The 23,132-nt window shown below is 38.7% G+C and overlaps 3 protein-coding genes and 1 pseudogene across 11 annotated transcripts; 2 read left to right on the plus strand and 2 right to left on the minus strand.

The window, feature by feature from the left end:
* Window positions 1-4,685: 4,685 nt before the first annotated feature.
* Window positions 4,686-10,137, plus strand: LOC137747119 (protein DA1-related 1). Of its 8 annotated transcripts, none has more exons than XM_068487132.2 (12): window positions 4,686-5,167; window positions 6,130-6,271; window positions 6,516-6,585; window positions 6,924-7,251; window positions 7,838-7,958; window positions 8,115-8,198; window positions 8,308-8,427; window positions 8,542-8,754; window positions 8,856-8,918; window positions 9,012-9,130; window positions 9,218-9,276; window positions 9,368-10,137. In XM_068487132.2, the coding sequence occupies exons 2-12, from the start codon at window positions 6,170-6,172 to the stop codon at window positions 9,706-9,708; spliced, it is 1,620 nt and encodes a 539-aa protein (XP_068343233.2). In that variant the 5' UTR covers window positions 4,686-5,167; window positions 6,130-6,169; the 3' UTR covers window positions 9,709-10,137. The 8 variants fall into 8 exon arrangements, with proteins under 8 accessions (XP_068343233.2, XP_088542114.1, XP_068343231.2 ...); XM_088685988.1 differs by having other exon boundaries at window positions 4,776-5,167; window positions 6,136-6,271; XM_068487130.2 differs by having other exon boundaries at window positions 4,910-5,167; window positions 6,924-7,257.
* Window positions 10,138-12,918: 2,781 nt separating this feature from the next.
* On the minus strand, window positions 12,919-17,201 carry LOC137746531 (protein LYK5 pseudogene; annotated as a pseudogene). The gene has a single exon (XR_015956835.1). The product of XR_015956835.1 is annotated as a protein LYK5 pseudogene (transcript).
* LOC137746838 (serine/threonine receptor-like kinase NFP) lies at window positions 12,930-15,119 on the plus strand. The gene has a single exon (XM_068486849.2). The coding sequence runs from the start codon at window positions 12,930-12,932 to the stop codon at window positions 14,787-14,789; it is 1,860 nt and encodes a 619-aa protein (XP_068342950.2). The 3' UTR covers window positions 14,790-15,119.
* A 2,225-nt stretch (window positions 17,202-19,426) lies between the features above and the next one.
* On the minus strand, window positions 19,427-21,932 carry LOC137748311 (lysM domain receptor-like kinase 4). The gene has a single exon (XM_068488449.2). The coding sequence runs from the start codon at window positions 21,697-21,699 to the stop codon at window positions 19,711-19,713; it is 1,989 nt and encodes a 662-aa protein (XP_068344550.2). The 5' UTR covers window positions 21,700-21,932; the 3' UTR covers window positions 19,427-19,710.
* Window positions 21,933-23,132: the final 1,200 nt, after the last annotated feature.

Genomic DNA, 23,132 nt, shown 5'->3' on the forward strand with positions numbered 1-23,132 from the left:
CCTTAAATTCTTCAAAAGATTCAAGGGGATATTTGTGGACTTATCCAACCAACATGCGGACCATTTGGATACTTTATAGTGTTGGTTGATGCATCGACATGATGGTCACATGTCTGCTTATTGTCCACAAATAATGTTGTATTTGCGAAACTCCTAGCACAAATCAATAAGCTTAGGGCTTAACACCCTAATTATCTGATCAGGTCGATTCGACTGGATAATGTTGAAGAGTTTACGTCACAGACTTTTGATGATTATTGCATGTCTGTTGGGATTGATGTTAAACATCATGTACCCCATGTTCACACTCAAAATGGCCTGGCAGAAGCTTTCATAAAGTGTCTTTAAATGATAGCTTAGACTTTGGTTATAAGAACCAACCTGCCAGTATCTGCCTAGGGCCATACAATATTGCACGCAGCTATGTTGGTCCGCCTGAGGCCCACTGCTACCCAACCTCATTCACTGTTACAGTTGGTTACTGGATACTAGCCTGACGTCTCATTGGTCATTGAATACGAGCCTTATGTCTCTCATTTACGTGTGTTTGGATACGTAGTCTATGTGCCAATAGCGCTGCCACTACATTCCAAAATGGGTCTTTAGAGGAAAATGGGAATCTATGTTGGTTATAATTCGCCATCAATTATTCGCTACTTAGAGCCCTTGACAGAATATCTATTTACCGCATGTTTTGCGCATTGTCATTTTGATGAGACAGTCTTCCTATCGTTAGGGGGAGATAAGATCACTAATGTTTCTGTAGAACATCGCGTATATTCGTGGATTACTCTCACTATGTCTCATTTAGATCCCTGCACACCTCAGTCTGAAACTGAAGTACGACGTATTCTAGATCTTCAAAGCATGTCAGATGTTTTTACTAATCTAGCAAAGGTGACAAGTTCACATATACCCGCTACAAATGCACCTGCAAAGATGGACGTACTTAACGTATGCCGTAACACCACCATGGAAGGCCGGACCGTCCCCGAGGCTAGGGCGACCGTACCTCCCACACGACAAGGTACAGTGGCAGCTAACCAATCACATTTTCCTACCCTGAAGCGTGGCAGACCCCTTGGTTCAAAGGATTCACAACCCAAGAAGAGGAAAACGGCACAAACTAGTGACCTTAGTCTGAATCCGACCATTGATTACTCATATGTTCCAACGTATGAGTTTATTTTAGATTACGATGATGTCTTAGATGAGACATACCGGCCTCTCAAAAATCGCAATATTTCGGTCTATTATGCAGTATTGGATAAGGTCTGGAATTGGAATAAAATGATTATCGATGATTCATTCGTGTATACCGTTGCTTCTGAATTATGCTTAGCAATGACATTGAACCACGTTCCGTTGATGAATGTCGATGTAAAACGGATTGGTTAAACTAGAAACAAGCAATCCAGGTTGAACTCGATTCGTTCGTGAAACATAAGGTGTTTGGGCTTGTAGCTTCTACTCCACCATATATGAAGCCAGTGGGCTACAAGTGGGTTTTCATGAAGAAGCGTAATAAGAAGAATGAAATAGTGCGATACAAAGCACGCCTCGTAGCACAAGGCTTTTCTCAACACCTTGGGATTAATTACGAGGAGACATATTCTCCCGTAATGAACGTCATAACGTTCCACTACCTTATTAGTTTGGTAATTTCTGAAAAACTGAATATACAGCTTATGGACGTGGCAACTGCATATCTCTATGGGGATTTAGATATGAAAATGTACATGAAAGTTCCAGAAGGACTTTCATTGACTGTTTCAAATAGTTCTAAAACATGGAACATTCTCTCGATTAGATTAAGGAGATCACTCTACAGATTAAAGCAATCCGAGCTGATGTGGTATAATTGTCTTAATGAATATTTGACAAGTCAGGGTTATGTGAACAACGAACTATGCCGATGCATGTTCATTAAGAAGTCACATTCTGGATTTGTAATTGTTGCAATTTATGTCGACGACATAAACCTCATTGTAACTCCCGCAGAGTTTGAGGAATTTACCTTTCATTTGAAATCGGAATTTGGGATGAAAGATCTTGGGAAAACTAGATATTGTCTCTGCTTGGAGATCGAGCATTGTTCGGATGAAATCCTAGTACATCAATCGAACTACACCCAAAAGGTGTTGCGACATTTTTATGAGGATAAAGCAAAGCCTTCAAGTACTTCTATGGTCGTTCAGATTCTAAATGCTAAACGAGATCCCTTCCGTCCAAATGAGGATAAAGAAGAGATTTTGGAGCCTGAAGTTTCATACCTAAGTGCAATTGATGCTTTATTGTACTTGACTCAATGCACTATACCCGACATCTCATTCGTTGTTAATCTTTTGGCTAGATACAACAATACGCCTACATGCAGACACTGAAATGGTGTTAAAGATATTTTCCGCTACCTCAAGGGTATGGCGGATTTAGGCTTATTCTACACCCATAAATCCTTGAAAGGAATCACCGCCCCCTCGGTCCTCGCATTGATTCTTGCCTCGTTGGTTATGGAGATGCTGGTTATCTATCTAACCCACACAGGGCACATTCCTAAATAGGTTATGCCTTTACAGTTGGAGACATCGCTATATCTTGAAGGTCTACCAAGCAAACGCTAGTTGCGACTGCATTGAATCGTGCTGAGATTCTCGCCTTGCATAAAGCATTGTGAGTGTTATTGGTTGAAAGCTCGTCCAAGGAATTAGTATGCGTAAATTATATGAGTTGAATTACTTGTAATTCTTTTATTTGAAAGTTATGTCTAACTCAGGGGGAGTATCCTGAAGCATACTCACTTGATATTAATGTACATTTTTTCCTATGATTAGGAGTATTTTTTCCACTGGGTTTTTGCTACCTAATGAGGTTTTGATGAGGCACCCATCCTGAGATGATCATACTCCATCGAGTTCACTACTTTCGTCATGTTTGACATTTGTTTTAGACATTATGCATACTTCTCACTTTTCTCCTTAGTCTATGGGTTTTCCCTATGCCTTGGGTTTTACCATAGTAAGGTTTTGTGAGTTTTACTACCAATGCATACTTACTTTCTTATATCTGAGACTCACATTCACCCGTTGTACTGACGACTTCATTAACTGTTCTACCTCATCTGCTGAAGATCTAATGTGACGCTTTGTTTGAGTATTTACACACTCAAGGGGGGAGTTTTGAAGTTCTATTGGATTAGAAATGTGATTGTGTAAATCCTAATGTATATAGGAGTATCTTGTATGTTCCCTTTAGTAGTTTAATTCGTATTAGAGATGTAATCCTACTAGGGTAAGGATTCTACCTATCCTACTACTATAAATAAGGGCATAAGGGGGTGATACAACACACACCTTAGAATTACATATCTCTTTTCTCTCTCTGTTGCCGCCAGCCCCTCTCCTTCTCTGTCATTTATAGAGTTAGGCCTACAACAATATAATTTTTTTCCGATACATCGACATTCTTTTTAAGGAGATATTCTAATGCAATGTGGGATTTGGATTCACAACAAATCAATTATAACTAGATATTGCAGTGAAAATATAATATTAAACGTCATTAATCATGTGAGTCGAATATAAGACCTAATGTAGACATGCGACATGAAATATAGCGGTAGCAATGGTTGGGTACCATCGGATAAGCTTGGCTCTGAAGTCTAGAGCCGCGTCACTTTCAGTTGGAACCAAATGGGAGGACCAAACGTCATCCTTTTGACTCTTTGTCAGCCAAAAAAAAAAAGCTATAATGGGGGTTTTGACATTTAGTGGAGTGTGGTGGAGAATTGATAAAGGACCCACTAGGGAGTAGAAAAACTGCAAGAAAAGCACAAACCTTTAGAAATTTGGACTCTCAAGATTTGAATACTCGTATCATTTCTTCTTTAAAAATTTGGTTTATTCCTTGCAGGGCTCCTATTATTTTTCCATTATTATGGCCTCTTCCTTGTTACTATTGAAGGGGAGTTTTAACAAAAAAAAAAAAATCTGCGATATTATTCATTTTAACGAAAAACCACATTTTAAAATTAAAAAATCAATCCTGATACTATTTACTTTACCCTTTATTTTGTCCTTATCGTTAAAACTCAAAGTTTTCAAGCCCTTTTCATTAGTTTTCCTTTGAATTAAACAGTTTATCTATAGAAAATTCTGGTCATGTTGCTTGTTGGGACGTTTTTAGGGATTATTTTGGTCAATTTTTTGGTGGTTTCTGTCAGGGTATTGACCATCGCAATCTAATTATTATTAGTGTTGAACTCTCTTATCCAAAGGAGCCGACGTTGTTTTTGGTTGAAAAGTGACTCTTCTAGTGCTGTTTCCGTTTTCTATTCGAATGATATTGATCTTCCTTGGCTTTTTAGCACTTGTTTGGCCTGCATTTAGAAGATGACTTTGTGCTTCTCTCACATCTTTTGAGAGGGAAATGTTGGTGCGGATACCTTTGCTAACATAGGTATGTCTTCTCCTATTTTGGTTTGGCATGATTTTCCTCCATCGGTGATTCATGTTGCTTCCGCTTTAGAAATTAATGCGCATTCTGGAATGATGTATTATTTTTTCTTTCTGGGTTTTGGCTTTGTCCTCCCCTTGTTTATTTTTTATTGCTCTTTTTTATTTAATAAAACTATGTAAATAGGGGACATATGGTCGTTCTATCAAAGAATTAGCCATTTCTAATCGCTTTGAATGAAAATGAAGTAGTCTACTTTGTAGTTGATTACTAAATTTCGGGGTTTTGGTTCTTTCTAACCATGTTATGGTGGTTTAGAGAATAAGGCAACTATGATAGACTAATGATCAAACCCTAATCTTTTTAGTATCCTTAAATAAATAAGGTGAAAAAAAAAAAAAAAAAAAAAAAAAAAAAACTTGTCTTTTGTTTGGTGGGGTTTGAAAAAAGGCAGATTATAATACCTTGATGATGATCGGAGCACTCCCAACTATTTGCAATTTTATATTATTAATTTATACCCTTTTGGAATTTTGCGCAGGATTCAAGCAGTATCCTTTATCTTTACTAAAATGGTTGTGACTTTGTTCAAAGAAAGGCTGGGGGATTTGCAGGGGTGAAAAGCTGTGGGTGGTAGGGTGGGGAATTGGGAACTTTCATCTTATCTGGGATTCATCAGATTCGACTATTTTTGCAGAATCTTAATCTGTGTCAGGTAGTTTTACAGGGACTTCTGCTTTGTTACTTTTTCTTCATTGAATTTGAGTGCTCCACCTGCTTTAATTTGGTTTCTTTATTTTGATGTGGGTGGGTGGATGGAATGTGTTCTCTTATAAATATGTGGTTTGATGAAATTGGATTATGGATTGCTGCATGCTATTGGAATTTTGGGAAAAGGAGGCCTTCTTGGGTACTTTCAGTCTGGGGTGGATTGAGCTTATTGCTATTAATTCTTGATTCTTTATAGGTTAAATTCTTTCAATTGGATTGAGGTTATTGGAACAGGGTGTGAATTTCACAGAGCAAAATTCCGTTCGTAGTCATTTCAGTATTATATGAATCTGTTGAATGGTTATCTGGTTGCTCCTCTATGCTGTAATGAACTTGTTGAGTTTGTATAATAGTTAGCTAGACTCTCTCTCTCTCTCTCTCTCTCTCTCTCTCTCTCTCTCTCTCTCTCTCTCTCTTTTCCAGTTTTTGCGCTTTCTCTTAGTTATGATTTCGTTGCTTATCTGCTCTTGGTTCATGTGCATGTTCTGTGAACTGTTGCCCCTCTAAATCTGGAAATTGTTCCCAGGTTGAGACTTATTGATTGTATGGTGGTCGTAGATATTCTTGGATCTCACTTTTGCAGTTTCTTGCTTCGCGAATGTTATCGTGTTATCTTTGTTAAAGACGACCATTTTTAGTCCTATTTCTTCGCTTTAATAGAACAGTAATGTTATATTTGATTTCTCAGTGTGTATCGTACTAATCCTTATGACATCCATTAATGTTTTCGTTTGATGTACGTTCAAACTGTGGAGTGATTATATGATAATACTATATATAGTAATAGCTAGCACAATTTAACATGTGTGCCACTGAATATCTTCTATTTTTGCATTTTGGTTTTTACTTTGCTGTTTATTTAATGCTGTGCTTTCTCTGTGCCTAAATGAAATACTATTGGTGCAGGAACAGTTTGCCAGACCAGGGGTGGGTAAGATTTCTCGTTATGGGTTGGCTGACTAAGATTCTTAAAGGTTCTAGCTATAAAGGGCATTCTCATAGGAAATTTAGAGAGGATAGAACATGGGACGAGCCTCGTAATTCAGTGGTAATTACTCTTTTGACTAATATAAACAGAATTTGTCATTGTTCCTGCACATTTAATGTTGCGGTGGACTAGTTTTATGCTCATAGTAGGTAATCGATATCTACCCATCACAAAGATAATTTACAGAAATTACCATGATAATCCAAATTCTGAAGGTTCGTCATACTGATGCTAACTTTATTGTACGATGTTTAGTTTATGTCACATGATGCTAACTTTATGTTGTTGGGAACTTGGAATGCAGGAAGAAGACATAGATGTTGCTATTGCAATGTCCCTTTCAGAACTAGATCAAAAAGGGAAAAGTGTAATCGGTAAGTTTCACCAACATGCAAAAACTAATTGATAACTTCATATGCTGCATAAGTACGAGAGTTTCCTCAGTGGATACAATAGACTAACTGAATAACTTGGAATTCCCCCACTTTTCGTACAAGGATTAGTAGCTACTAGTGTTAGACATGAGCGATCGAGCAATATGCTGTAGGTGTGCAAATCTTCATGAAATCCATAATGAATTGTGACATTTTCCATCAAGCATAGAGTGTGACTTCGACATAACTCCACTAAAGGGCATACTCATAAATCTTGGTTGTTATCTTCTGTTTGATTGATAAGTTACTTATAATCCATTACCCTACTTATTTTTCAGAAGATGATTCTCAATCAGAGGATGACGAACAACCTTATAAAGTTGAATCAGACGATGATGAACGATCAGCCAAAGTTGAATCAGACGATGATGAACGATTTGCCAAAGTTGAATCAGATGATGATGCACGATCTGCCAAAGTTCAGTCGGATGATGATGAAAAACCTGCCAAATTTGACTACGAGGAAGATGAACAAAGTGCTAAACTTCAATTGGAGGAAGATGAACTTCTTGCAAAGGCTATTCAAGAAAGTTTGAACATGGATTCTCCTCCTCGACGTGATAATGGCAATATATTTCAACCTCTTTCATTATTCACGCCAGCCAGGTACAGGTGCATGCGGACACTTTGCTGTCTCTTGAATCTAGTCTAGTCAATCAAGTACTGTTATATGCCAATTTCTGTTATCTATAGGTTCTTAATAACTTTGAATATGACTAGACTTTGTTTGATGGTAAACATTGAAAAATATTGTGAAACAAAATGGATGTAAAGAGAAAATTGAAGTTTGAATTGCCTATATGGGAGCTTAGACTGGCTCTGTAGCTCACGTGCTCAGTTAAATATATTAAGCCGCCTGATGAGTTTTCTACCTGTGTAGTAAGAATTGATACAAAAGGTACAAAATCAAATTATTAAACTGTAACTTGTTTGAGCATGAGATAAATAGGTTGATATAAATTTATCCTTTGGTATACACGTGTTTCTTCCGTAACCAGAGAGGAGCGTAATAATTTTTCTGGAGTTGTTTTACTGTAACATTACGAATCAGAGATCCAAGATATCAATATGATCTTTATGTATGAATTCACATAGGGTAGTTACATAAAATGAAGCCACTTGAGAATTGACTCTTTCATTTCATGTAATTTTATAGCTTTATTCCGAAGGTTGTTAAAATTGTTGTTTGTAGGATATGTGCTGGCTGCAAATTGGGAATCGGCCACGGACGATATTTGAGTTGCATGGGTGCTGTTTGGCATCCAGAATGTTTCCGTTGCCGTGCTTGCAATCTTCCAATTACTGATTATGAGGTCAGAATCTGGTTCTTGACATCTTGTTCAGTAAGAATTTTATTTGGAATTGACTGACAAAATACTTGAATTCCCAGCTGAATTATTTAAATTGGAAATATGAATTGTATATAGCTATATATATAATTTAATTTTTGGATCTCCTATCCATGACAGTATTCGATGTCTGGGAATCACCCTTACCATAAATCCTGCTATAAGGAGAAGCATCACCCAAAATGCGATGTTTGCAAGAGTTTCGTAAGTTTCTCTTCTATTTAGTTCTTTAATGATATTGAATTTCCATGCCCCTTTAAAATGATTTCTCTTTATAATTTTCTGTTTTTTCTTTGTTGGTTCTTTCATACAGATCCCAACAAATTCAGCTGGGCTTATTGAGTATAGAGCACATCCTTTCTGGCTACAAAAGTACTGTCCTGCTCATGAGCGCGATGGGACTCCTCGGTGTTGTAGCTGTGAAAGAATGGAGGTAAGTTCATGAAAACACAACTCGTCCTCTTTGCAACCAAACAATAAATCCTGAAGGAATTGAAAAGGATAGAAGACATTATTATTGGTATTGATATGCCTTCTAACCTTGCAGGCACGGGACACAAGATATTTGTTACTTGACGATGGTCGGAAGCTATGTCTGGAGTGTCTAGACTCGGCAATTATGGATACTCACGAATGCCAACCCCTTTACCTTGAGATACAAGACTTTTACGAAGGTTTAAACATGAAACTGAAGCAGCAAGTTCCAATGCTCTTGGTCGAGAGGCAAGCTCTAAACGAGGCTATGGAGGGAGAAAAGAATGTAATCCTGATGCACTAGAGCTTCATGCTTTGGAAAAAAAAAAGTGCCTTTCCGTTTCTTCAATCTAAAAGTTTAGTTGAAATTTTCCTTTACGTTGGCAGGGTCATCATCACATGCCGGAGACTAGAGGACTCTGCTTGTCAGAAGAACAGACTGTCACTACCGTAGGAATTTTTTTCCCTCAGCTTTGTCAATTACATTTCTTAAGCTAACAGTTCATTGATAGAGTTCTCTGTATATCTCTTACTATGTTGCAGATTTTACGGAGGCCAAGGATTGGAGCTGGCTACCGGCTGATAGACATGGTTACTGAGCCTCATAGGCTGATTCGTCGCTGTGAAGTAACAGCAATTCTTGTACTGTATGGCCTTCCTAGGTAATATTTCTCTCGATTCCTCTTTATCCATGGTCATTAATCATGCTGCTAATTGATACATACGACCTAAAACTTCTGTGAACGCAGGTTGTTGACAGGGTCGATTCTCGCTCACGAGATGATGCATGCATGGCTGAGGCTTAACGGTGCGTGCCTGTCCTGCACTCCATATTCTGTTTTTGACATTTACAACATTTCCTTTTGGTCGGTTGGATTTACTGATAGGTTGCTGCGCAGGCTATCCGAACCTGAGCCCAGAGGTAGAAGAAGGTATCTGCCAAGTGTTGGCACATATGTGGCTGGATGCTGAGACATATTCTACACCGGGTAGTGATATTGCCTCGTCATCATCCTCTTCTTCCTCTTCCTCGTCATCCTCTTCTAGTTCGGCATCATCTAAGAAGGGTAAACGGTCTGACTTTGAGAAGAAACTCGGTGAATTTTTCAAACACCAAATTGAGTCGGATTCATCAACAGCTTACGGAGAAGGATTCAGGATAGGTAACCAAGCAGTGCTCAAGTATGGTCTGAGGAGGACCCTCGACCATATTAGATTGGTCGGAAACTTTCCCGAGTGACTTTTAGAGTTGATACAAAAGAGTTCTTACCACATAAGTCCATACCTCGGCCTTGCCAATAACTATATAGGATGTAGATCATAAGAGAGAGATAAGCAAAGAAAATGCTCATTTCTGTGTGGATTGTTGTCATCTCAAAACAGTTTGTGGAACATATTTAGAAATTATACTACCACATTTTACCCTTCAAATCTGTTTAGAAGAAATTGTATCTAAAAGACAGATGACCATTACGACGGGATTGCTCTTAGAGGCATTTTATCCATGGATATCAAGCTTGACCATCCTTCTGGTTTTCCATGTACTTGTTTTGTAAAAACTCGGGGAGTTTCCCTCTAGGTGTAGTGTGTCCACTATTGTATTTGAGGTGAGGTTTCGAGATTGAATTTCTCACCGCCAATATCTATTGATGAAAAAAAAAGGTTAAAATAGAGCTCTATACGGTGTCCGCTAGACTAATTTTCCAAAAAAAATTGTTGGCTTGAATATGATATGAATGGTTGAAAGAACTTTGTTTGGCATCTTACATGCTCCTTACCTTCATTACCTTTAATCACAGTCTGATACGTACACAAAAGTATCTCATTATCAAACTGTGATTTATGCGCAGATAACGACTTCTTACATGCAGTCAGGTATTTTTCATTTCATAACATTCTAAATTAAGGAAAATGATCACATACCATTTTTATTCTCTCACACACTCAACTTGAATAATGTCATTTGTTCCATTTGATTTATGCAATCCAAAAATATAGGAGTGTGTGAGAAACTTCAGATACATGTGCTCGGAGAAACGTGGAAGGAGTATAGAGTTAGCTCGGTGAAACGTGTGCGCGCCGAGTCTTATAACATTGTGATGCGTATTTTTGCCCAAATGAGGAAAGATTCGGAGGCGCGGAGGGATTTTAGTATGATGATTGAAGAAGGGGCAGTCCCGAATAGTTGGACTTAAGACAGTGATGATTGAGCACCTTCTGAGTTCTGGCGTATATACCTTTATTTATACCTTATTTATCTTCTCTAAGTGGATTACCTAGAGTCGCGGATACATTGCGTCAAGCTAAGACTATGTAACTAGTCAATGATGATCTCTCATGGATTTGCCAATATAAGCCGCAACTAAGGTTGCAAAAATAAGAGCTTGAATACCGAGTCAAACTCAATAGAGATCAATTATTTTTTCTGTCGTTAAGGTGGAGAATGAACAAAGAATTCTCTTCTGAACCAAGAATTCTCTTTCTTTATCATCCATCGAATCACTGTTCGAGACCTAGAATTCTATTTTATCATCAATCCAATCACCGCGCGATTGGTTTCTAAGATCGCTTCCGGCTCTAGGCTTTTCACTAGTTAGTCCTGGTAAAGCCTGTAGATGATGAATTTTTTGAAAACGAGGCCATATGTAACGTGACATAAAGACTTGTTATTTTTTATGAAATTTCATAAAACAAAACTAAAATATGATAAATTAATCAAAATTTACTGAAGTATTGTATTACAAAGAATAATTAGAGGAATCGTATCAATATCCGGATAAATAATTGTATTATATAAATAAAAAAGAATTTAAAATTGTTTTGGGAAGTCTGCAATGGAGGTGTTTAATGTGCTTCCTTTGATGAGGGTGAATCCAACTTTAAACCAGTTTTCAGTTTTGGTAGAGGCATGTGTTGATGTCGAACAGTTTGACGAGGTTAAGAATTTACTTAATGAAATTCGGGTTGATGGGATACTGCCGGGTCACGCTATGCGTTTGTCTTTGGAACGGATTCAAAAAGCAGGGTTTGTACATGAGACTTATGAATTTCTAAGAGAAACGCTGCCCAATTACTCAATGAGGGGACCAAGAGCATATCAATAATCAGCGGTGATGATGATGAGGATGTTGGTGATGATGTTAGCTTCGAATGTGCTTCAAGAGATGATTATGTCTAGAATTGTTCCCGATATCCAGACATTTTCAGGGTTGATGCATCATTTTGCACAAAACGCGGACATCAAAACTGTGCAGAAACTCTTCGCAATGGTTAGGCAGAGTGGAGTCCAGCCAGATGTTTATATGTTTAAAGTCCTGATCCAAGCATATTGCAAATGTGGGAGAGCTGCTCTTGCATTGCGGAAGAGTTGTGAGGAAGTAAGCAACACCCTTCCTCTCACGTTGCCGGGTCGCATATGGACGCTGAGCTCTGCAGATCTTACCAAAGCTTTTTCTATTTACTCCAGTAATTTCTCATCTGCTGGCGAATAGAGTTTTTTAAGATGAATTATGTAAAACCGACGATTTACTTTGTAGCCGAATACTTGAAATCGTATAATCTTGAAGTTAAGGGCAGTCCTATAACTGCAGATACCGGATGTTTTTGTTTGTATTGTTATGTGCCGGTAGTTTTCCCCTTTACAATGTATTGTTATCTTTTACTTCGGTTGATGTCACTATCGAACAAACGTTGTTATTTTAAATTGTCTGATTATTTTCTTCCATTGAAAACGTTGGTACAGCTATTTTCATTCAACTACCGCAGGCGGCCGCCCCTTGAGTTTGTTAGTGTATCTCTCTAGTAGCAGCCGTTCAGAATCAAATCTGTGGTTATGAACTTATGGTTGTGTCGGGAATCACCTGACATCGAAACCCTTTTGATTGAAAATAATCATCTGTCTCTTGTGATTGTCTCAACACAACAGCATGATTGCCATCCTTTGGTTTTTTCCAACAGGCCAACAAATAATGAGCAATAATCTATCACGTTGCATTCGATACCATGATCTCATCCATGGTTCCTGTAGCTGACTTTATATACAGAAATGGTCGGATTAAGAGACAACTTGCCGTCCAGAGTTTGTTGCTTGTTTTAAACTAATCTGCTTTATTTGAATACTTCATTGCAGAAAGGAATTTTGAAGTATTTAAATCTATTTTCTGTCCGAATGCACAATAATTGTATGATTATATTTTAGTTTATATAAAATCAAACGTCTGTCCGAATGCACAATAATTGTATGATTATATTTTAGTTTATATAAAATCAAACGATTAAGACTCGTTCAATTTGAAGCTAGAGAGATGGTCACCTGAAATGAATTATATGTTTTTAATTTGGATTGAAAGCTCTCTCTGCAAGCCTTCCTTCCAGCTTTTTTTTCGACTTTTAGCACGATCACGTAAGCAAATGTTGCATTAACTAGTTGAGAAGCCTGCAGAATTTTAGCAGGTCATAACAATGGCGATCTCCTTCCTCTGCTCCAAACCTCTCTGTATTCTTCTGCTACTCCTCTTCTTCACTGCCCGAATTTTAGCTCAATCAACGCCATCCAACTCGAGCACAAGTTTCTCGTGCTCTGTAGATTCACCTCCTTCGTGTGACACGTACGTGTCCTACTTCCCCCAGCCTCAGTTTATGAGCCTGGAAAATATATCTCATCTATTCGGGGTCAGTCCCTTATCGATTGCCAAGGCGAGTAATCTAGTTTCTGAGCACATCAGATTGATTGCAGGCCAACTCTTACTAGTTCCAATCAGCTGCGGTTGCTCTGGAAACAGTTACTTTTCTAACATCACATATGAGATCAAGAGCGGAGATAGCTTCTACTTAGTTTCAGTCAATTCATTTGAGAATCTCACCGATTGGCATGAAGTGCTAAATATGAACCCAACTCTGAATCCGACCCTCTTGCAGATTGGCCAGAAAGTCATCTTTCCTCTGTTCTGCAAGTGCCCCTCGAAGATGTATACGAAAAATGGAATCAAGTATCACATCACATACATATGGCAACCCAACGATGACATCAGTCGTGTGAGTTCCAGGTTCAGTGTGTCAACACTTGAAATCTCATCTGCAAATAACCTCCACAATGACAGCGCTGCAGTGGGACTTCCGGTGGTGATCCCCGTGTCAAGTTTGCCTGCTCTAGTTCAACCAAAGCCCCCCCAAGGAAGAAACATATTCAAGCAGCGGTGGTGGCTCATTCTCATCATAATCTTGGGAGGTGTTCTATTAGTTTCTTCACTTTTGGCGATGTTTGCGGTGTATACTGGTCGCCAACATAAGGTGAAGAAGGCTTTGGACGGTCCTGGTTCATCTCTGGAGAGCGCTGAATGGTTCAAAATGAAAGAAGGGAAAATTGATGAGAATTTTGGCCTGAAGTTTATACAAGATAAGCTTCTTCCGGGAGTTTCAAGCTATCTTGGAAAGCCAATCATGTACGAGGTCAAAACGATTATGGAAGCAACGATGAATCTTAACGAGCACTGCAGAATTGGAGGGTCGGTATACAGAGCCATAGTTGATGGACAAGTCTTGGCTGTAAAGAACACTAAAGAAGATGTCACGGAGGAGCTAAATATTCTGCAGAAGGTAAATCATGCAAATTTGGTGAAGCTTGTCGGAGTCTCATCTGAAACAGACGGGAGTCGCTTCTTGGTCTACGAATACGCTGAAAATGGATCACTTGATAAGTGGTTGTACTCCAAATCTTCGGCCACTTCAAGATCTGCGGAGCTGCTCACGTGGAATCGGAGACTAAGTATAGCTCTAGATGTCGCCAATGGCCTGCAATACATGCACGAACACACGCAGCGAAGCATTGTTCACATGGATATCAGGACGAGTAACATACTTCTCGACTCCAAATTCAAGGCCAAGATAGCAAATTTCTCCATGGCTAGAGCAGCTGCAAACGATGTCACCCCCAAAGTAGATGTTTTTGCTTTTGGGGTTGTACTTTTGGCCTTGCTTTCCGGAAAGAAAGGCATGGAAGCGAAAGAAAATGGAGAGGCTGTCATGTTGTGGAAGGATGTTAGGTGGGTTTTGGAAGCCGAAGAGGAAAAAGTGGAGAGGTTGAGAAAATGGATGGATCCGAATTTGGAGAACTTCTATCCGATTGATGGTGCTTTGAGCTTGACAGCCTTGGCAAGGGCCTGCACACAGGAGAAGCCATCAACTAGACCAAGCATGGGAGAAGTTGTGTTCAACCTCTCTGTACTTACTCATTCATCTTCTCAGTCGACATTGGAAAGGTCTTGGACTTCGGCGTTAGAAGCAGAAGTTCTTGAAACTGTCAGTCCAATCGCTGCTCGTTGATTCAGGGAGGAAGCCGGAAGCTTTAGCCCAATTAGATCTGTATTTACATGTTCATAATTATGTACTGAGAAAATGATGTACAATTCCTTTGAAGTTCTGAATTTTCAGCTAATTTAGAGTTTGCTTGATGATGGAATTGAGTGTAAAGTTTTCGACTAATTTAAGTTTGCCTGTTCATGAAGGAACCTGAATCTGTAATTTTCTTGCTATATGCAAATGTCATATTGTAGAAACCACTCCCCTTCCGTTGGGGATCCTTCAAAAAAAAATTTATTTGAGGGACACCTTGTAATGTTTATTCCGTAACTTTTTTCAACGATTCAAACCGTCTTTATTTCATTACATCATCCATATCATGCAACTGTTACAATTGTTTATTATGAATGGCAATAAAGTTGACAACAAAACAATTATTCATCATGCAATTGTTACACTTACATGTTGCAGAAAAACAGTGCTTTATGAGATGCGTACTGTTTCAACTAGATCAGTATTTTACAAAAATGAATCTACTTTTATTGCATCGAATTGAATTTTTTGCAGGAACGAGAGTACTTGATGGATTCTTGGTCCGTTTTCTGGCTCTTGAGCCAAGCATTCAAGACTTAGCTTTATCATTCGTACTGCAAACTCTGCGCAGCGCTCTACATTGAAATTCGGATCTATTAGCCCATCAGGCTGAGCTTCTGCATTTTCTCCTCCCATTGTTGTAGAGATTGTGTCTGAAAGAAGTACTTCCACTCCATCCTGCAAGAATACAGCTTCTTTTCCTGTTACCAACTCCAGCATAACAACCCCAAAGGCGTAGATATCGATTGCAGGTGTCACCAATCCATATTCTATATATTCTGGTGCCATGTAACCATTTGGTACCCTGGCATACCTTATAGATGAATTCCCATTCGATTGATTCTCTGCTGACCGTGCGAGGCTGAAATTTGCAATCTTAGCCCTTAAATTTTTGTTGAGTAGAACATTGGTACTGCTAAGATCCTTGTGCACGTAAGCAGGACTGGTGAAGTTGTGCAGATAGTGAAGCCCATTGGCAATGTCCAAAGCGATCTGAACCCTACGATCCCAACTCTGAACTTCTGGACAATTGTTTTTCTTGATCCAATCTCGTAACGAACCATTTTCCATGAACTCATACATGAGGTACAAATCCCCGCCGTGTTCACATGCACCCAAAAGGCTGATCAGATTGAAATGGTTAACCTTTTTCAGTAAGTTCACCTCCTTAGTCACATCTTTGCTCATTTTCTTAATGGCTAGCGCTTTTCCGTTGAGAAACCCCTTATGTACAGAGCCCCCCAACCAGCTCTTTTCGCTGAAATCCTCCGTAGCATGTTTCAATTCTCCGTATTCGAAGACTTTCAACCCTACATCAACTTGAGAAATGGTAACAAATAAATCTTCCTCCAGTGCCCCTTTCTTCTTTCCTTGTGTATTCTTTTGAGAACCCTTTTTCTGGCAACGAAAGAAGACCACAGAGATAACCAAGCAGAGAACTAGCAGAAGAATTCCAATTCCACCCAAATAAGTATATCCTTAGATCTTCTATTTCCATGAATAGAAGTAACCGGAGGAGAAAGGAATGGCGGTGGCCCAGGCAGGTGGTGAATTACGGTTTGAGAGCTCGAAGGCTCCACCGACAGTGGAATTAGAATGGGTGTAAATGCTAGCAAAGGAGGATCATCTTCTGTAAACCTATTTGCATAAGCTACACTCTTTACACTTACATTAAATCTCTTACTCACGTCAGGGACAGAATCATCCAAGCTGACCAAGTAAGTCATTAGAAATTTAGTACCATCGGCAGTTTGGTTGCTTGTGGGACAAGCACATCTCAGCGGCACCTTTAATTTCATGCCAGGCTGCAAGTGGAATGCACTATAATTGTTCTGTTGCATGAGAGCATTACAAGTAGACAAACTCTGATATGTCTGAGTTGCTATTATATAATATGTGTGGTCTATAGAGGGAATGACAAAAGAGGCTTTGGCCTCATAGGACTGATCTGAACAAGAACAGACCACCGGAACAATCACCTCTTTGTTTGGAGGCAGCAAGAGAGTATGATCCGAGACATTGTTGATCCGCGCAAGTTCAGACGGGTCTGAAGCTGTGAGGTTCGATATGGCAGAGACGGAATCATAAGGGGGTTGAGAGAGGAAAATCAAGAAAGCCTTGCATGACTGCTTTTTTCTACTGCAGCTGTACAGAAAAGCCGGAGATGTACCAACATTTTCGCCACAATCAGAAGCCGAGTCTTCTAAATAACTTTGTTGGGCTTTGGTTTTCGGAGTGAAGAGCAACAAAACTAAGAACATGAACATAGAGCAATCCATGATCAAGTTTCTACTTTCTGTGAAGACTTCTGGCAGAGGAAAAGCTTGAAGTCTTGAAGTTTTGTAGTACATGGCAATGACAATGTCTGCAGCATCAGCATTACCGCGTTCTAATTATTTTGAATAATTGACTTTTTGTACTTATGTTGACTAATTAGGTTTAATCACATGGAATTTTCCCAGAAAATCATCCGTGGTTGGGACCCAAATTTAACTTGTATTGAACTTTAATCTTTTTTAAAGGAGCAGTAGTTCCTTAATTAAGGGAGTTTAGGGTAGGGATGTGGGGGAGAATCATATGACTAGTAGCACTCTTGACTAGACCAAGTCTCCTTATATGCCAATAAAAATACCTTGTAGTCCATATTAATAATTTGGCTATGCTACGTACGTTTTGTTCGACACAACGACATTGCAACATTGTCTATGGTGTATTCACAGTCGGTTCTTTTGTAATGAATGGACGTTTTGCACAAAGCATTTCCGATCCATATTATGAAATCCTGTTATTGGATTTCACAATTCAGTTTGTTGTATTTCGAATTTTCTGGAAATTATTATTATTTATGTTGTCATGCCCCAAAAAGGGGCACATAACAATGTCACGCTCTATTAGTAACACAATATTATAGTGTTAAATTCCAACACTATAGCACTACATTCCCAATAGAATGTAAGGCTATTTGAGGGGAAGTAAAATAATTTATTTTTAAGTAGTACGGAAGTGGAAATCATTTTGGTAAAACGAAGAATAAAAGGGCAACGGAATTTGGATAAATTTTTTACATCAAAGATGAAGTTTACAACTTACAACAAAACCAAAGTGTTTAAAGTAATTATCATACTAAACCAACTCTTACGATTTGAAAATGCAAAACGTTGAATTTGGCTATAAAAATCCTTCAAGACGATGAGGCAATGAACGACCGAGAAGTTTACAAGTAACAAACAACACTAGTCCCGACTTAACGTCTATCTGTAGGTGCACCGGTCATGTAATAAAGTAGGGGGTGAGCATCGTTCATCGCTCCCCCTCAGAGAATCCACCCTAGCTAGGTTTGAAAATAGTATATGACACTATATATATTATAGGAAAATGATGCACAACAAAAGCTTTGTTTAGTTTTGAAAATAGATTGTATGTTCACACAATTTCCTTTTAAAAAAAAAATAGGGATCCCAATAAATCGCTACATGCCTAATGACCAGTCCAATGACCAACTACCCCATGTAGCGAAAGTGTCCTTTAATGCTCTACCCTTAGATATCTTAGTACCTCTCCTAGAGGGGTAGCAGTAATAATCCCTTCATAGTAGCCCCTCCGGAGGTTTAGGGGATCAAAACCCAAGGCGGTCGCTATGCCCCCTTCACTCTCAAGTCATCACTTTAATTTGTAGCATAAAACAACATGCATATCATGATATAAAATAAAACCATTTTTCCTCATGGTTCTATCACAATAAAATTCATGCAGCTTTCACAGGCATTCGTATATTTACATATACATACATTCATAAAATTCCATAACTAGGGTAAGTGAGGATCTCCCTACCTGGTCTCCAAGCCAAGCAAGCAATATTCCTCACCAATACCATTTATCACTCCTAATGCCATTTATATCTTTCTTTTACTCTCTTTTCTTTGCTAAATCTCTCTCTCTCTCTCTCTCTCTCTCTCTCTCTCTAACATATATATAAATATATAAACGCACAACATATATATATATATATACAAGTATGTATATATATACACTAATCTCTACGTACTGCATGTTATCTCCATCTCTGTCCTACGAGAACTCACATGCTGCATGCTGCCTCATTTCCAAAAACAATGGAGTGAAATATTGGTGAATTACTTACATCGAAAGTTGTTTGTTTATATTTTCCTGCTAGGAATGTCATGAGAAATGTCAGAGCTTAACAAAGGGTGAACTACAAATAACTTGATCCGTCTTAAGTATGTAAGCAGTCTAACACAAAGGTTAGATGCAATCATGAAATAAAAGAAAAAGTTACTGCGCTTTGAACCGGATTGTTTTTGGTCATATCTCGGAAGTGAGACATGACAGTTAAATAGGTACTCTCTGACGTTACATGTCGATCCTAAACGTATCTCGGAGCATGACACATATACTTAATTCTACATGAAACAGATCATTTTTCTTGGTCAAAACATTTCTTCCAGTCATTGGCTTATTTTTACTAGAAATTTGCCCGAGGCTTTTACTGCTGCATATCCGAAGAATTTTCCATAATTTATACACAATAGCAGCAGATGAATCTTAAATGGAAAAAGAGAAAGAGAAGCAGTACATTACAATAAAATCCAAGCCTAAACTGAACGTATCTCGGGATCGGGCCAAGACACATAATTCTGCAGAAACAGATCACTTTTCTATGTCAAAACATTTCCTCCAGTCATTGGCTTATTTTTTATGGAAATTTGCCTGAGGCTTTTTACTGCTGCATATCCGAAGAATTTTCCATAACTTATACACAATAGCAGCAGATGAATCTTAATTGGAAAAAGAGAAAGAGAAGCAGTAAATTACAATAAAATCCAAATTTAAACTAAGTAGTTGAATGAGATCCTGTTCCAGTTTCGGTACTACCAAGAACTCCCACTAAAGTTTGGTAGCCTGAGACGTTGCTTGACAATTCCCAACTCAGTGAATTGCTCATGGTTCTTGACAGAAACTGTACAATCTCCTCCATGCCCGGGCGAGCAGTGGGGTTTTTGTTCAAGCAGTTATCAATCAGTTTGATCACGAACACAGCAAGTTCTGGAGGATAACTCTCTTGCATAGAAGGATCCATGAACTCCCTCAAACTCTGACCTCCGTCTTTGTTGTTAAGCACAGAGTTTACAACATCAGACAAGAGAATATTCTTTTCGTAAAACATAGCAACCTCTTTTCCAGTGAGTATTTCCAGCATGAGAACGCCAAATGCGTAGACATCAAGCTTTGGGGATATCAGGCCATTTTCCAAGTACTCAGGAGCCATGAAGCCTATTGTTCCGACAATGTGATTTGTCAAAGAAAACTCACCTTCCGGCGCTTCTGTTGACCTTGCTAGACCGAAGTTTGCAATCTTGGCCCTGAAATCACTGTCAAGAAGAATGTTACTGCTCATTACATCCTTGTGGACATGGGGAGGAGTTGTGAAGCTGTGGAGATAGTGAAGCCCTGAGGCCACATCCAGCATAATCTGTATTCTCTGTGTCCAATTCAGGAACTTCCCGTCATTGCTACTGTTGTAAATCCAATCACTCAAGGGTCCATTGACAGCATACTCGTAGATAAGATACGAATGTCCATCATTAAAGCAAACTCCAGAGAGGCGAATGATATTGGAATGGCTGATTTTTTTTAGTAAATTAATCTCTTTGGACACATCTCCATTCATCTCCTTAATGGCTGCCAAATCCTCATTAATTTTGGCGCGATAAATAGACCCTTTAATCAAATAAGCAGTGCTAAAACCATCTGTTGCGCGTTGCAGTTCCTCAAATTTGTAAACTTTGAGGGATTGAGCTATGCCAGATAAGGACTCTAAGAAGTCCCGAGATCCTTCTTCCTCCACCTTCTTCTCTTGTGATTTCTCAAGTGCCTCAAAGCTCTGTGAGGCGATAACTGGATCGAAGCCCTTCTTAGTACTTCTGCGGAAAAATGCACAGAAGATAATAACGCCTATGACTAATACAAGCCCACCTCCTCCAAGAGCCCCAACAAGGGCGTAAACCCATGTTTTGTTTGAGTTATTGGAGGCAGGTGGAGGTGTTGCCGGAGGTGATGGTGATGACGAGGGAGGCTCTACAATTTGAGAACTATTTAGAGGGTTTTTCAAAGGAACTAAGAGTGTGCTGAAGGAAAAAATTGTGGAATCCTGCTCCGAAAGGCCGTTAGCTTCGAGAGTTCTCCCTGTATCTGAACCAAATGGTCCAAATCTATTGCTGATCAATGAAACATAATCGCCTGGGGCGACTAAGTAAGTCAAAAGATACTTAAAACCTAGATCAGTTTGGTTCTTTGTGGGACAAGCACATCTAAGAGGAACATTGAGTCTATTACCAGTATACAAGTCTTTTGTAGTTCGATTAGCATTCTGACTCAACATAGCTTGACATGTCGAAAGGCCTTGCAATGTGTTATTCGCAATGATAAAAATGGTATCGCCATGGACAACAACATGAGATGTGTTTAGCTGATAGTACTCACCTGAGCAGGAGCAATTAATCGGAACAATCACCAACTTATTGGTTTCGAACGTTGCAGTCTCAGAAACCGAATTGATCTCCGCCAGCTGAGACGGGTCGGAAGCCAGCATACTGGAGATGGAAGAGACCGTGTTGTAAGGCGCTCGGGATCTGAAGGTGAGGAATGATTGGCAACTCTTGCTTGCTCCATTGCAGGTGTAGCCAAGAACAGATTTTGAGTAAGTTTCTGGGTTGTGACAATCTGAGAAGGCCTGCCCCTCGTAAGGCTGCTGAGCGAAAATCAAACAAGAGAAACAAAAAATGGTGAGAATTATAGCAGATACGAGAGGGAGGATATTCATTTTTCTTGAATCGAAAGGTGTGGAGTTTTTCTGCAAGGAGAAGTTCGGAACTTCGGACTTGGAATATATTCCAAAATTTGTGGGCCTCTTGAGATACTAATGTCGAATTTCCATGGTGAAGTATTAGCATAATTTATGCAAAAACCAGCGTGGATTGAAGGACTGTCTAGTTGACTTCTTCTTAGTTGCCTTGTTTGACTTCAACTTTTATCAGAACAGGATCTGTAAGTGGAGTTAATCTTCAATTAGTACTAAAAAATAGTTTATTCTGTTCTTATTAGAAAGAGTAGGTTTGTATTGTGGCACTAATCTTTGACACGTGTCAACATTGGTTGGGAAGGCACTAAAGAGCAATTGAATACTTCTCTAATCTGATGTGCACATTATCTTATGTTATTAGTATTTTTCTCATGAAAATTTTTATATTATACCCAATAATTCCTTTTGTATATGACGCTTATTACATAGGTCAGAAGGGCAATTATAACCCTTACTCAACATAAGGTTCAAGTCGCCAAATTCGCATTTCATTATTAAGGAGACGATATACAGTAACGAAAGATTAGGCTAATAAAGCTACACACAAAGGCTAAGAAGAACCTAAAATTAGGCAATTAGTATTTTCTATGCCAGAAACTATGATACAATTCACTAAGCGTGTCACATCTTATATAGTAAGAGGAATATAAATTAGGGTTTAATTCGTATGAGCATAAAGTGTTGGGCAATAAAATTGCAGGGCCGAGGAAAACAATTCGATTGCACAGACTTCTTAGGTGGAGAGTATTGAGGTCATCTCCAACCGAAGGTCCAGATGGTAAAAAATAGTCCGAAAACCATCTCCAACCAAAGGCCAGGTCAAAGGGCTTGTGGACCTCACTGGACAAAAAAAGGCCAAAGGGCCAACCGAACGTCCCAAAACAGCCAGCCAGCCAGCCCCGAGCCAAGCTAGAATTCAAATTGCAACGGTCAGCTAGCCGTTTTTTTTTATTTTTTATTTTCCTATAATTTCCTAAGCCATTAAACAACATTAAATTAAACTAAGTAACATGAAACAACATTAAACAATATGACACAACATTAAATAACATTAAACAACATTAAACAATATGAAACAACATTAAATAACATTAAACAACATTAAACAATATGAAACAACATTAAACAATATGAAACAATATTAAATAACATTAAACAACATTAAAATTATACAACATAAATTTAAGTTGTTATAGTTTTTAAATTTAATTTGTAGTTTTTAAATTTGTGCAAAATTTGTGGGCCTCTTGAGATACTAATATCGAATTTCTATGGTGAATTATTAGCATAATTTATGCAAAACCCAGGGTGGATTGAAGGACCGTCTAGTTGACTTCCTCTTAGTTGCCTTGTTTGACTTCAACTTTTATCAGAACATGATCTGTAAGTGGAGT

The sequence above is a fragment of the Pyrus communis genome, chromosome 2, assembly GCF_041283825.1.
Source record: "Pyrus communis isolate YQ-2024b chromosome 2, ASM4128382v1, whole genome shotgun sequence".
In the NCBI taxonomy this organism is placed as follows: Eukaryota; Viridiplantae; Streptophyta; class Magnoliopsida; order Rosales; family Rosaceae; genus Pyrus; species Pyrus communis.

What these genes read in the sequence shown, in the direction of transcription:
- LOC137748311 (XM_068488449.2), bottom strand. Translation starts at nt 21,699, where the DNA reads ATGAATATCCTCCCTCTCGTATCTGCTATAATTCTCACCATTTTTTGT.
- LOC137747119 (XM_088685999.1), top strand. Translation starts at nt 5,314, where the DNA reads ATGGATTGCTGCATGCTATTGGAATTTTGGGAAAAGGAGGCCTTCTTG. An exon ending in ACGAGCCTCGTAATTCAGTG is followed by an intron (nt 6,272 to 6,515) that starts GTAATTACTCTT and finishes CTTGGAATGCAG; the next exon opens with GAAGAAGACATAGATGTTGC. An exon ending in CTATGGAGGGAGAAAAGAAT is followed by an intron (nt 8,755 to 8,855) that starts GTAATCCTGATG and finishes TTACGTTGGCAG; the next exon opens with GGTCATCATCACATGCCGGA.
- LOC137746838 (XM_068486849.2), top strand. Translation starts at nt 12,930, where the DNA reads ATGGCGATCTCCTTCCTCTGCTCCAAACCTCTCTGTATTCTTCTGCTA.